The sequence below is a fragment of the Rana temporaria genome, chromosome 3 (genome assembly GCF_905171775.1).
Source record: "Rana temporaria chromosome 3, aRanTem1.1, whole genome shotgun sequence".
NCBI classification, from domain to species: Eukaryota; Metazoa; Chordata; class Amphibia; order Anura; family Ranidae; genus Rana; species Rana temporaria.
The window spans coordinates 215691281-215707539 of record NC_053491.1 but is presented as its reverse complement, the minus strand read 5'-3'; the positions used below and the strand labels follow the sequence as shown (position 1 = coordinate 215707539).

At 36.3% G+C, this 16259-nt stretch overlaps 1 protein-coding gene across 1 annotated transcript in view; it reads left to right on the top strand.

Annotated features, from left to right (window-relative positions):
- LOC120932093 (dynein heavy chain 3, axonemal-like) overlaps nucleotides 1–16259 on the top strand; it is a 123984-nt gene that overhangs the window by 45262 nt on the left and 62463 nt on the right. The window contains exons 4-6 of the mRNA XM_040344228.1: nucleotides 6195–6299; nucleotides 11909–12039; nucleotides 13789–13984. Coding sequence (XP_040200162.1) covers nucleotides 6195–6299; nucleotides 11909–12039; nucleotides 13789–13984 — 432 coding nt within the window. The remainder of the gene's footprint in view (nucleotides 1–6194; nucleotides 6300–11908; nucleotides 12040–13788; nucleotides 13985–16259) is intronic.

Here is a 16259-nt window from a genome sequence, read left to right as displayed (position 1 = left end):
TCTTGTTAGAGATTTCCCCTCACCATTGTCAATGTGACAGTAACTATGTGAGACAAAATATATGTAACAGCCCTGGATAGCAGTAAAAACATTTCAGAGGTTCTAACCCTTCCTCACTATAACACTTACAATTTAAACGCATGGTATGGAAAACTGACTCTTGTTCAATATGTGCTGAATGCAATCAGGCAAGCCTCAGGCAGTGCTTCCAAGCTCATGTACCAGTTTTCCAAAATGTGAATGAGTTAACACTATAACATTCTCAAGATTAACATCTCTTTAACATACATTTTCACAGAAAGTTTTCTAAGCCATAAGCTATAAAGCAAAGAGATCTCTTAAAAAAAACATAATTGATGTTGAGAATGAAAAATTGTAATTCAACCTTTAATGTTTTAAAACATATATATATTAATACAATATGCAGCTGCATCAAAGTAAAACATTTTAATCATCCCATACAGAGCCATTAATGCTTCTGGCCATCTTGTAGTTGTGATGAAATATGTGGCCAGCTTTGGAGATACAAAACAATTTTATGAAGATTTAAATTTGTACTGGAAGGATAGTACAGCATGAATGACTTACAACTGTTTTTTTTAATAGTTGAGTAGTTAATTACATATGGCACAATAATACATGACAGTATGCATTGAAAAAGCATGAAAATAGAAGAATTAACAAAATTCTTTACTGGGTCATGAACCTATGATATAGTTTTTCAGTCTGTAACTTACCTGACCACAAAGGTCTAAGTAACATATTAAAATGTCACAACATCTACAGTACATGTCAAACAACAAATGCAATTTATATTTGCAATATCAAGTCCCTGCTGCTTTCATGCATTTAGGCTATCAGACAGCTTTTATAATGCTAATATATGGTTGTGCTCAAAGGTTTCGAACAGCACAAATAACTTTTGCTACTTTGCTGTATGACATTAAGAACCAAGCACAACGATATATACAGTATATATATATATATATATATATACACGGTATATATATATATATATATATATATATATATATATATATATACACGGTAATTGGTTTAAAACTTAGTTCTTAATAACTTCATTGCTGCTTAATAAGCACTCTAAACTCATTATTTACGCAGATTTAGCTGACTCACAAAATAATGACATGGCCAAAACAGATTAAACAAAAGACCCATTTTATATATATATATATATATATATATATATATATATATATACTGTATATATGGTTTTATATATATATATATATATATATATATATATATATATATATATACACGGTATATATATATATATATATATATATATATATATATATATATATATATATATATATATATATATATATATAAAACCATATATACAGTATATATATATATATATATATATATATATATATATATATATATATATATAAAATGGGTCTTTTGTTTAATCTGTTTTGGCCATGTCATTATTTTGTGAGTCAGCTAAATCTGCGTAAATAATGAGTTTAGAGTGCTTATTAAGCAGCAATGAAGTTATTAAGAACTAAGTTTTAAACCAATAAGTGATTATGATTGTAATATTACACATTAATGAGAAGAACAGATTTATGGGCAGCTTGTGAGCTTCTTCTACCAAAGAGAATTTATATGCATAAAGAACAGCTGGTGTCCAGATGTACTATGGCAGTCTTTTTTATTTCAATAGAAAAGTTTTTTTTTTATCTTCTACTTTCCAGCTAGAATATTGATGGAAGTTTGAAGTGAGATTGATATATCACAAACTTTGCTATTTTACAGTTCTTTTTTTTATCTACTGTAATGTCCTTTCTTAAAAACAAGCAGATTTGCTAGTAAATGTGGGTATAAAACTGTCTTTGGTTCTCTACAGATAGTTTAAAATTCTGTGAAGAAATAAAAGAAGGAAAAGGTTATAAACTATAAAACAAAGCAACATAATCAGATTTTGAAGCCAGATTTTGGAGATGTTAAAAATAAATCCTTTAGAGCAGCGAGGAAAAAAAACTCTCTTTTATAGGGATATAGTTCACATAATTTTAATAAAAATTACTCTTTTGGCAAAAAAGATTATTCTTCATATGACTGGATATTTGAAGGTTCACTTCTTTCTACTTTCTTTCTTTACAGTTTACAATTTAGTAAATTGGCCCCCAAATGATAAAGAGTGCCTTTTTGGGATTATGAATGAGGAATGAATCTGCAAGGGTTCAGTTAGCTAAAAGTTCCAGGTTTGCATACTTGGATTGAAGTCTATATCTTGTTGTTCAATTCTGCCAATGTGTAGGGATAAAAAGCGAGCAATTGTTAAACAAAAGGCATTGGAAGTCAGACACTGCCATTGGGGTCATCTAACACTCTCAGATAAAATGATCTCTTCCTAGACTGAAATGTCAGCTCTCCCCAACAACTTCAACACAAACTGACAATATGGCTACTGTGAGTCTACCGTTTTTAGTAAAGGAGCTGAGTTATGCATTCCTATAGTTTATTGGCTCCTTTGACTTAACTGACTGGAAGCAAAGGCTATGCACGGCATTATACAGCAGGTTGTTTCTTATTTCTGACAGCGACCTTCAACGTTTTTGGCCCTGAAAACCCCTTGGTAGTGATTGATCCAATCCTCATTCTTAGTAATAAATAAGAACTTATCTGAATTTCCACGAGTTACCTGCAAAATATGTTCACAGTGTTACCTGAATAAATTAAAAAGACATAGGCAAGGTTAGCATTTCTACCATTTCCAATATAAATAATACTATCCTCTAATTATTACCATATATATATATATAAACATATATTTTAGTATTGCATTCTTCTTACAATCACTTCCTTTGGAAAAAAAAGTGATCCAGAGGGTAATGATTTATGGATTTCTTATTGTTCTCTACATTTCAGTAAATTAGGAGTAATGTGTGGGTTTCCATACATACCGCAATTATTGTTTGCCAAATTTAGTCAACATCAATTAAAACAAGTGGTGTTAGTATAAAAAAAAAAAGTGGGAAGGGGGTGGGGGTTGCGAAGGCATAGGTCTAATGCCGCATACACACAATCGGTCCATCCGATGAAAACGGTGTGATGGTGTGATGGACCGATGAAGCTGACTGATGGTCAGTCGTGCCTACACATCATCAGTTAAAAAAACGATCGTGTCAGAACGCGGTGACGTAAAACACAACGACGTGCTGAAAAAAAACAAAGTTCAATGCTTCCAAGCATGCGTCGACTTGATTCTGAGCATGCGTGGATTTTTAACCGATGGACCGATTTAAAACAAGATTGAATTTTTTTAACCGATGGATAAATAACCGATGGGGCCTACACACGATCAGTTTGGTCTGATGAAAATGGTCCATCAGACCGTTCTCATCGGTTTGACCGATCGTGTGTACGCGGTATTAGTGTGAACTAGCAATTATAGTTTTGATGGAATGAATAAAAAGAGAGTATTAGAAAAATAGCACATTTTCTGGAGAAACCGCTTTTCTGGAGCATTTTTTCTCTCCTTGTCATGACCACTAGCCTTTTATCAACTTCTCTGCTTAAACTTCGAGACTAGATTTCAGCTGATATCACAAAACCAAGTTTAAGGAAAGGGGCCTGATGTAGCATTTTGTATAGTAAATGTATTCCAGGTTTTTTAACTGTCCTTAAGTATTTTTTCCTGCAAGATTGATGACATTGCTTCAAATTAAATTCCGCGTATAAGTCTGCTTAAGGACTTTTGAAGGATCCCATAATTGACAAATGCTTTAATAATGAACTACCAGGCCTGCCTCTTTATAGGATTGTGGCAAAACTTCTTCTCTATGTAGTATCCCAAATAAAGACTAGAACAGGTTTCTATATGAAAAAGATAAGTCCATAGATTTAGACATGGGACCTTATTTATCAGTGTTTTTGAAGAAAGAGTTCTTTGTTCTTCTCTCACATAAATAAAGTCAGTGTCATTTTTCTCCACTTTTCTAAAGGTGCTGACAGAGATTTGAGGGTTCACATGCATACACAGTCCTGTGTCAGCCTACCCACAAACATGAAAGATCAGCTTAGCTGGGCAAAATGCTTTTTGCTGTTTTGCATGCTTTTTCCCTCTGGATGCCTGGTGGAGATTGTGTCAACAATATCAGTGCTACTTATCACTGTAAAGAACAACAGAGATAAGGGCTGTTTTTTTTAAATAGTGTGAATAATTGATCATTCCTAGTGACACACAAGAATGTCACAGACTTATCTTTTTTTCTGTGAACAGCCTAAAATGTGTGTCAGGGCAAAATAAAAGAAACAAAAAAATGCATGCAACACATGCATTTTCCATATGTTTTAACCATTTAAAGATCCTACAAGCATAGATGTACCTGTTGATCTGCAGAAATGTACTCAGCTCTTAGCTCTGTTGTGGGCTAATGATACTGCACAGCATTTTTGGTGTCAGACATGTCCATTTGTCTTTTTCTAACTACTTAAACCCTCCCACTCTCTTCATCACTACAACATAGACAATAATTATTATGTAGTCCAAGGTAGAAAATAAAAGGGCTAATTAAACTCTTCGAGATAACACAGGAAGTATGCACAGGTCAGTTCTAAAGGTCTGACATGATCAAAATGCACAGTATATTTTATCACTTATCAGACAAATATAACAAAATGCTTTCACTGGTATATTTACCAGACCTAAGAGTAGAAAAAAATATGTTTATATTTAGGGTTTAGAAGCACTTTAAGAAACCCTTATAAAAGACAATCTGCAATTTTTGTGTGTGGATATCTGGATTTTAGGCTTAGCCATAAATAACTGTGGTTCAGATTAAAATATTTGGTTTATAATAAGGAGAGCCCTCTGATCCCTGTTGTATTGAATTGTATTGTAACTGTACCATTTCCTTTCATTTTGTAAAGTGCTGCACAAACTGTTGGCACTATTCTAGAAAACCTGTATTATAAAAACAAAGTCTAGTTTAGATAAGCAATAAAGAAGCCCTTTTAGATTAACATGTTCATTGGCATATGAAGTCCATACCTATCAAATATCTTGCATATTTCTCACCAAAACATGAGGCAATAATGAATCTAAATGGGCTCATTTACCAGAACAGCAGCCTTCATAAAGGCATCTTCCAGAGATGTTTTAATACACCATAAGCATTATGCACTTATACATTTTAAACCACCTTTTGCTTTATTTTTATTAAGGGATGACTTCCATGAAATAGGTATACAGTAAAACCTTGGCAAGTAATTGATTTGAGAGACAAGCAAACATTTTTCATATATTGTGACTTGATATACAAGCAATGTCTTGATATACAAGTAGCGTCATGTCACAAAAGAGAAGAGAGGCACCTCTAAGTGGAGCAATATAGTTACATTTAATGAAGGTACAACATTTAGTAACTCACGTGATTGATGATTAAAACAGGCACATCTAAGTATGCAGGCATACGGGGTAAAGCTGTCCACATAGACCAACCTCCACACCGCCATCCCTTCCACACTGCACTCCACGAGCGGTTCGAGCCACGCTTTCAGATCACCCTACTACAAGGTAGTCTTTCCGGTCACGATTGCAGACTGACAGTGGTGAAAGCCGGTGGCATTGAGGACGGTCTATGTGGACAGATTTACCCCGGATGCCTGCATACTTAGATATGCCTCTTTTATCATCAACCATGTGAGTTGCTAAATGTTGTACCTTCATTCAATGTAACCATATTGCTACACTTAGATGCGCCTCTCTACTCTTTCATACTCTGTAGCTCCTGATAGATTTTGCTTCTAATCCCCAAGTGGAGGCTTCCATTTGTTGGATGGACATTTTATGGTTACACAACCTAGTCATATTGCTATAATCTTTTTATATGGACTATAAACTGAAGGACCTATGAATAAATGGTTCTGGAACAAATCATTTGAGTTTCCATTATTTCTTATGGGGAAATTCGCTTTGATATACAAGTGGTTTGGATTACAAGCATGTTTCTGGAATGAATTATGCTCGCAATCCAAGGTTTTACTGTATATGTAAAACATGCATTGTAAGGTATCATTTGTGTCTGCCTTGCCTTAATTCATATTTCTGTTGGTCATATTTTGTGTATTATTAATCATTACAGCTTTGAAATTCAAGTATTTAAATCTGTAATTTAACCGTTTTACCATTTGTTGTCTTTTGTGTGTGTTTTAAGGAGGCAGAAGAAAACTTTATCTATGCTATTAAGAAGTCCATTGTAGACTATATATTACTAGATCTGATGGAGCAACAGAGGCTTGAAATTAAAATATCCCCAAAGGTTAGTAGATTTGCTCTGTATGGTTTGTTTTGTTTGTTAGTCATATTTTAGCCTTATGATGGTTTACAGTTGTTATGCCTCATAAACTGTTTCCATAAAAGTAATTGCTTAACAATATTGATTTAATAATTTGTACATAGATAACAATATTACAGTCCACAAACACATGTTTCCTGTAAGAAAACACATCCAATGTTATATGCACCTTAACATTTGTTGCCATGCATTTTCAGATGCAATGTGATATAATGAGTAGTTCTGTATTTGGTTGACTTGAATAGAAAACCCCAAGGCAATGCATCTATTAAAGTGGAAGTCCGGGCTGAAACTAACCAAACTTCAAACTGCTCCCACCCATCTTCTATCTCCTATAATAACCATGTAGAAGGAAGATGTATATACTTACATATTCTTGGTTTGGTCACATGATCTCCGCATCGGCCAGCTTTAGGGGAGAAAAGTGAGCTGCAACAACAGATGGGATGCCTATGCAGTAACGTCACCCATAGGCCTAATATGGGACATCAGTTGTCACTTGTTCCTCCACTCCCCTTGGGGCTGGCCGCTGGGAACTGATCATGTACTGGACTGGAGCTCCCTGAGAATAGTTAGGTATAAGCATCTTTCTTCCACAGGGTAGATAGTATAGGTGTTAGAAGTAAGGTGAGAGCAGTTTAAAGATGAGTTCATTCTAGCTTGGACTGCTACTTTAAGCACAAAATGAATCTATCTGGTGAAAATGGATCCTATTAAATCTATTTAAAAGTATCCAACTCCTTTGCCCTGACCTTAATCATATCATTATTCAGTATGCCCCGAAGTCTTTCATATGCATCGGTAATCCACTTTACAACAGAGCTCAGACTGGGAGAATCGGAAGCAGCACAAGGAACAAATCAGTTGAGTTAAGAGAAAAGTCAAGTCAGCAACCTGGCTGTAGTGTCTGGAAGGGCTTTTAGAGTTGTACTGGCATCTATAACTCAACAAATTTTGCAAGCCACTGCTTGCTTTTTCAGGAGTAGATCATAAGGTGCAGTATCTCTAGAAAGACAAAGTATGCATTGAAAGTACATATCTCATAAAATATCTGTCCATGTTCTCCGGCGGTTTGCTGTTGGCTCCATCCCTTCAGCTCCCATGCCGAATGCATCACGTGGCCGCCTCCTGGGGGATCACTTTTTGAAACCTCGGCTTTGCTGTTTTGTAAGTATGGGGCGCCACTTGGGCCACTATTTGCAAAAAGATATTTTATGTGATACGTACTTTCAATGCATACTTTGTATACAATAACATGTGCATGCCTTCAAGTAATTTGTCATCATGCTAAACAGCTTGGCTTGTATGTCTATGCATTTACTCAGGTTTTAATAAACCATGTTACTATGTTTTACTCTACTTTGTTAGCTCATTCAAAGTCCCGTGGGCTATTTTCCTTTTGTTGCATTATTTAGGGATAGAGGTATGTCATGGGTAGTATCAGACATGTCTCTCTTTTTCTTGACTATGGAATACAGGAACACTGTGTTTCTGCACAGTGTCCTGTAACTCCACCTCCACTATCAGGATGAAGAGATGCATGGTTACATGATTTTTTTTTTTTTACTTTAGCCCTGGTTCACACTGGGTACGATTTGGAACGATTCGAGATGCGATTTGACATGTCAAATCGCATCTCAAATCGGCGGCAATTGTCGGCAATGGCACTGTCCTAATCAGTGCGACACCGCATCTGCGATTTCAAAAAGTAGTTCCTGTACTACTTTTTGCGATTTCGGGCCGCGATTTACATTAAATTGCAGCCGAAATCGCGGCAAATTGCAGCAAAATCGCGGCAAAATCGCGGTGAATTTGCAGCAGTGTGAACCTAGGCTCAAAGGTAAGAAAGATCATTTCTCATACTGAGAAAACACAATTATGGTGCCTGCATAGTTATAACTGTATTAAAACGTGTCTATACCATTGTATGTTCACGACGACTACTTTATTTAAACTACTACAGCACAGGTCAGAAAGATTTGCAATTCAGTAGTTCATAGCGTCCAATCAGATTTCAGTTGACTGCAGAGTGGTTTGAATGATTTTTATCGGTTACTGCATGTTGCACTTCTTTTTATGCTGTTTGCACTGACTGCACTTACTCAATGGGGGTTATTTACAAAAAGCAAATCCACTTTGCACTACAAGTGCAAAGTGTACTTTAAATTGCACTGAAAATGCACTTGGAAGTGCAGTCGCTGTAGATCCGAAGGGGAGATGCAAGGGAAAAAAAAACAGCATTTTAGCTTGCATATGATTGGATAAAATCAGCAGAGCTTCCCCTCATTTCAGATCTACCCCCCAGATTTACAGCCACTGCACTTCCAAGTGCACTTTCAGTGCAAGTTCAAGTGCACTTTGTACTTGTAGTTTGCATTTGTAGTGCAAAGTGGATTTGCCTTTCATAAATAACCCCCTATGTGTCCTTTTGCCTTACTGAGTTACCAAAGCTTTTCTGTCGTCACTAGCAGTATGTAGTGGAGAACTTTTTATTTATTTTTAGATTTATTAGTAGCCAAGAGAATTATATGACAAGAAAAAAATGTCTCATGAGTCCTTCCAAAGAAACAGGACATTTATTTCCTTGATAATGAGTTTCATAGCCCACAATACGATAGGAGTTGAAGAGCTTTTGTGGGCTCTGAAAAATTGAGCGTGCTTCATGTCTGGAACAAATGAGACCAATATTTGTAATGGAGCTGGCCCGGTGGGAACATTGTATTTGATGGAGCTCATACAATGGTTTACCGGAGCATTTTCAATTCTCAGAGGACTGCATAGCAAGGTGGTATAGTACTGCCATCACATTTCTCACATCCATCACCTTTCCTGTTAATGTGATCCCTTTACGCATGCTGTAGATACAGATCTGAAATGTGCAAAGGTAAAGGGGAATAGTGCCAGTAATAAAACCGCTGTGGTCATGATGATAGAAAGTGACAAAGGAAGGAAGGAGACAGGCGGTCAGGGTGATTGCATTGAAATAAGAAGAGTGGCAGCCACAGGGAGAACTGCTAAAGAAGAACTGTCAGACAGTATACACATTGTGTATTGTTATTTAAATCTAGGCACAGTGCTTCAGATAACTATTTTTATTCATTGTCAGCAATCATTCCAAAGAGATGGGATTTTTAGGTCTGTTGTAAGAATTTGCATCAGATTAGAAATGAAACTTCTATATAAGAAAACCAGTCCAAGTTCTTGAAATGCTTAGTTACAATTTTCCATCATTACAATTTCTCTTAGAGCTAATTTGAGCTACTGTTTCATACATTTATACTGTTGGCTGAATTTGGGCTAATGGAGCGTTTATGCATTTGAAAATTACATATTGCAATTTATTTATTATAGACGCATTTATGATAGAAGCAAGCTATTAAAATAGCTGATAAAATAAATTACATTAAAGTTTTTGCCTGTAGCTTTAGATACAACTATTTTAATAGTAATGAAAAAAATAGAGTAAAATAATGTGCAGTAACTCATAACAACCAGAGTTAATCTTCTGCAGCTTTAGTCTTGTCACTGAAATATGATTTATGCCCAGTTTCTGCATTGTGACACATAGCATATGTTTGCCATCAACATGGTGCTCTTGCAGGGTTGTAGTCATGGATTATATTCCCACAGGGGCTATAATTCCTTTACATGTCTTCATTTTTTGATTTTTTCCTTAGAGGTAGGGGGATGGGTAGGAGGCAATCTGGTAGTTTCATAAAACCCAAACATACTCTGGTTTTACATACACAATGGCCTTGGTGTGTATGTTTGTGAAGCACTGATATTGACATTGGTCTCTAAGCTCGACTTAAGAAAGGTCTGATGTGCCTCTCACTATATGCTTTGCACTATAGTATTTGTTGACTCTGTATAAAATAAAGAGATAGAAGAATGACAGCAGAAAAGTCAAAGTAGTCTATTGAGTATGCCTTTACTAACAGTTAAGCCCTGTATACACGACCGGGAATCCTGTTGTTAAAAAAAAAACATTGGTTTTCCCAACGGGATTCCTGGCAGGCTTGCCGTGAAAAGCCATGTATACACACAACCACACAAAAACCTGCGGGTCTTTTGAATGGCAAGAATGCGGTGACGTCATTGACTACGACGAGCCGGTGTCTCGTCACATTCGATTCCGTAGCCGCCATCTTGCTACACCCCAAACTAACGTTGTATGCTACTGCGCTTGCATCGAAGTGTTATCGAGCATGCACGGTTTTCTACTCTGCAGGTAAGCATAAAGACGACCGGTTTTCTCGTCAGCAAACACTCTGCCGGGAATCCCAACGGGAAAATAGAGAGCAGGTTCTCTATTTTCCCGTCAGCATTTCCGGCTGTTTTCCTGACCGGAAAACTGCTAGGGAGCATACACACAGCCGGGATTCCCGACCAAATGCTCTCCTGGCAGTTTTCCTGCTGGGAAAACTGGTCATGTGTACAAGGCTTTAGAGTTTAGTATATATATATATATTTTTCTATGTGAGTTTATAGGTATATCTATTCCAAGCATTTTAAATTCACTCACTACCTCTGCTGAAAAGCATATTCTCTTCTTTTAACCTCCCTGGCGGTATGATTATTTCAGATTTTAGGTGCTGAAAGCGGTACCATTATTTTGCAAGGAAATTTGGCGTTTTACATTGTAGGCCTGTAATCCTTATGAATAACTAATTTAAATCTGTCCAAACAAGAGTCTAGTAGGCATCCCGGGTATGAAAAAGTTTGAAAAACAAAATCATAAATTATAATATAATAAATAATTATAAATAATTATAACAAATAATAATATAATTATAATAAAAATTATTCAATAATGTAATCAACTCAAAATCACTGAAATTTGCTCAGTTGCAGAATTGTCACTGTGATTACTTTTATTTTTTGATGACGAATTTCCCCACAAATCGCTATCGCTCAATTCTGCAAGTGATTATAATTTATTATCGCTGTTTTCTAGCTGCTCTAAAACCACTTTTGACAAAAAGGGACACTTTTGATTGCTATAGACAATCTACAGTTTGCAGACAGAAAGAACAGTTTTTATTATACAAAAGTACATGCAGAACACTGGGCAGAACACTAGGGACAAAGGGGTGTGTATTTTTTACATACAGTACTGTAATCTATAAGATTACAGTATACTGTATGTAATGTGTTTATTTACTTTTTTGAATTTGGCGCCATTCTCCGCTCCCGTGCGTCGTAACGTCACAGGGAACGGAGATCGGCGGGACACAGGGACACTGTGTTAATCGAGCGAGGACCCGCTCGCTCACACAGAGGGGCGGCATCACAGGATCCAGGGACAAGGTAAGTAACTTTGTCTGTGGCTGCTGCGAGGCGAGCCCGAGTCTGGCTCGGGGATACCGCTTTTGGTACAGAAATCTTACCCTGAGCCAGACTCAGGAATACTGCCAGGGGGGTTAATAAGAATACTCTTTAGGGTTAATTTTGACCTTTCCTCTGTTAGCTTGGGGTCATGTTCCTGTGAATAAGTGGATTAAATAAAATAAACCCTACACCTAGTACAACTTTGATGTATATTTATATTTTTGTGTGTTTTTTTTGTCAAGATGTCTAACAGCGCTGGACGGCACCAGTTTCCATGGCATGAAAGTGTTAAAGCAGCAAATGTCAAACTGAAGAACAACTTGTACATCACACATCCAGTCATGTCTAAAGTGTTACTTCACTTCTATACAAAGTATGATTATTATTGCTTCTAGAGTATATACCTGGTGGGGGTTACTTTAAACATTATTGTCTGTGTTTTATTATATTTCTGATGGCATGAATACATGCATAGCAAAATCCAATAAATATTTCTTAACTTGTGCATCTGTATCACTTGATACTTTAATTCCACTCCTGCTAATGAACTCAGAAAACAAACTCCACGTTAAGAATAGTAATGATTAAAACATGGAAATCTGGTATGCATAATTTTTAGATTTGCCTTAATAATTTCATGGTGTCTACCTATTAGCAGAAAATCACACAGTTTAGGAATCTGGGTAATCACAGTTGATTAATTGTATGATTGCAAGGCAAATTATCATGCATATACTTGAAGTAATAAATAGGGTTGTCCCGATACCGATACTAGTATCGGTATCGGGACCGATACCGAGTATTTGCGGGAGTACTTGTACTCCCGCATACACCGCCGATGCCTAAATAGAATACTCAGCCCCGCCACCCCCCCCGCCGCTACACCGCATCCCGCCGCCGCTTGGTTAATACAGCTTTCATTTGAATAGCTGTAGTGTTTCCCGCCGCGCCGCGTATAGACACTCCCCCTTGCTTTGGGTGATCTGTCCAATCCCGAGCAAGGGGGAGTGTCTATACGCAGTGCGGCGGGTATGGCTGCATATGGGGGGGACATGGCTGCATTTGTGGGGGGACATGGCTGCATTTGGGGACACATTTAAAAAAAAGTATCGGTATTTGGTATCGGCGAGTACATGAAAAAAAGTATCGGTACTTGTACTCGGTCATAAAAAAGTGGTATCGGGACAACCCTATTAATAAACATATTTCACCATTTGCCTTATTGGTAAAGCAATTAACTTACCTTAAATTGGTAAGTTTTTTTTTCAAAAGAAAATAAAAATATCTGAGTATATCCCCTAGTAGCCAATCCGCCTACATTTTCAAGTACAAAATACCAAGTTAACTACTGTTTTCTGTAGACAACACCTGCTTTTCTTTGCTGTAACTATTATCATTTCCTGCACATGTGTGTATGTGCAGGATACAACTTGTTTATGTTTATTTGCATAGTGGTAAAAATACATGCACATACCATATTTTTAGACACTAGAATTACTTTGTTTAATACATAGGTAACTAGTAATTGTGACATAAATATGTATGTTACCATGAGTTATTTTCCACCTAAACCATCTACTAGCTTTATTATTTTTGGAAAAGCTATATTTTAGTATATTTCTAGCACTTCTTAGTTTTAACATTTTCTCTATACCCTGTAATATTTTTTGTAAAGTAATGCAGTTTTGGCAACACACTAATTCAGTTTTCCTGCCCCATAAATGTTACCATTCTAATTTCAAAGTTTAGACCCTGGGAGGGAGAAAAATGTGATCAGCTCAGAGTCTCAAGGTACTCATATACGAGCTGCAAAGTCTCTTGAGCTTTGCTAATTTTCCAGTTTTTATTGCAACTGCATGCTATAAAGGGAATCAGAAATTCATTTGTAAAACAAAAAAAAAAATGGTGATAATGCTGCAAGTCCCATGACTCAGCCTGATATATAATTGTCTGCAAACAGTGAGATGAAGGGAAAAGTCATAATCTCTAGGAAGAAGGCGATGAATATGTAACATAAACATCATGCCAAAAATACTTTGCTAACCTATCTGTAGATTCAGAATTTGTATAAGCACACCCACTCACACAACAATTTTAAAGCTTGTCTTGTCCTTGTTTTTAGGTATGCAAACTTTAGACTACTTGATATTGACAGCCTTATGCATATTGTGCCTACGAAGATAAACGAGTTCATAAATCGCATAAGAAGCGATGCCAGAAAGAAATCTGAAGAACTCCAAAAGACATGGCTTAGAGACTGCTGTGACATTGTGACTCAATACAGAGAGAACATAGAATCTGAGATGCCACATGATGAGGTAAGCATGTTCTTTTATTAGCATCTCATGATGGATGTTAATTATGATATGTTTTATAAAAACTGCACTTGGCATAAATACTTAACGATACAAAAATTCTGTTAAATGTAGAAACATGTTTTATTTTCCCGGACTTTTTTCTATTTTTTATGGAGATGTTAGATGTTATTTGAGACATATTTTTTGCCAAGAACAATGGGAAAACTCCCTTTACCTCCTTGCTTTGGAGAAATGACTTTAAGGATATACTATTGGTGGATTGACATTGACTAACAAGATATAGGTACATCAGCATATATGTCTCTGTGTTAAAGATCGTTTGCAAAATAGGGGAGACAAACTTATTCGCTGGGCGGTACATGTTTGTACACGAGTTTGATGCCATTCATCAATATGGTTAGCCTAATGCAATATAGTTTGTCAGTGTAAAATTACAGAGACATGGTATTCCTTGCTTGCTTGGGTCAGTAATACCAATTAGTAAGTTTATGCTTACCAAAAAATGATTCTTGCTTTTCAGAATTGTATAGTTTGACTCACTTTGCGGCCTTTTGTGTATTTTACATCTTACAGGGTAAATGTAGAAAGACCAGGCAAGAAAATCTAGAAAAATGGAACCTTATGGTTTAGAAAGATAGGTGGAAGGGAACCCAGGTGGCAGGTTAACTGAACATTCACAGTAATAATGGAGACTCCTTATTAAACAGGAATTGTTTGAACCAAGAACAGGTGAGAAAAGAGCAGACACACCGACTGATAGGCAGATATACTGTATAGTGTGTGCATTAACTTGAAGGCAGATGGTGTGGTATTTGGCTCATCGAGAATAATGTCCAGTTTTTCAAGGCTTAATCTTCAGCTTAGCATGTGTGCCTGGTTTGACCTGTACTGCAAAAATACTGCAACGATTCCAAGCAGGTGGTTTTCTCTCTTTGTTTATGCTGTTTGTGTCATATATTTTTTTTCCGTCAATGTGGAGAAATACACACACATTCTGACTATAAGATGAGAAAGGATTGGGATTGGGTGTAATATTTCCACATGTGTTTTTCCAAGCCTCTGTTATACTAAAGCTTGAGAATTGGTTTTGCTTTGATACTGGTCACAAAGGCTGAAGCAAGTATAAACAGCTATTGATGAGGGCCTTCTGTCAATGGAATTATTGATTTGCCACTTCCCAGTTTCCTCCCTGGGGAGAGTTGTCAAATACAGTCAAAGAGCAGAGAGAGAAATAGCAATATAAATATTCAACAGATCTATCAACTGATATTAGGAAAGTGCAAATATTCCTTTTAAATGTAAAAATATGGTGGCAAGAAATGCTGTTATTTTAATCATTTAAAACTAATCAAGATAATAACCCTTAAGGAAATCTGTCTGGACAGCTCTTGTTTGCTACTGATACTGCTAATCTGTTTAGAGGCCCAATTATACTCCTTTCTGACTGCCCAACCTTTGCACCAGTTCTGAGGCTGTCTTGTAAGTGATTTATTAATGAACTAGCACAATGTCTAGGAGTTAGAACTCTGATGTTAAGACATCACTGGAGGGGAGCCTTGGTTGTAAAAGGTAGCATTCATACTTAGATTTTGTTGAAGAATCAAAATTGATAAATAGATATTTTGCAGATTTCAAAGAGTAAGGACAGGTTCAGGACTCCAGTGATGAGATACTTGGACTCTTATCTAATAATAACTATAGTGTCGTGTTTTTCCTGCTGGTGCACACAATAAATATATGCCAGCACCCACAAGTAACAAATAGCACATTAGAAAGGACTGAACCTTTTAAATGTGTAGATCAAATTATAGCAATTCATGGCAACTAAAATTAACCAGTGTAATTTGTGAAAATTACCCAAAAGACTTATTGCGAATACTTGCTTGCTATGTGCTTAAGTAGTATTTGTGGTTTTGTTTTAGTAGAATAAACATATGAATAAATAAAATGACCAACAGTATATAAACCATTGCAGAAATACATCCATATTTAAAATACTGTTTTTTATTTGACTCTAGTTAGTTCATTTGGAGAATTAAAGTACTAATTGATGATGTGCATCTCTGAAAAATAATAGCCATTTTCTAGCAGAGTCTGTTTTTGTTAGAGGTTGTTAGATGTTGCTTGAGTCACTTCCCCATTTGATGGTGCCTGCACAGTTCCAGGGCCAACATAACTTCATTGAGCCAGCAGCAGGACACCAATGTCCCGTTTAGCTGCCTGTAAGGTAGCATTTTGACCACCACTGTAAGGGTTTCATTCTTCCTAATGACTA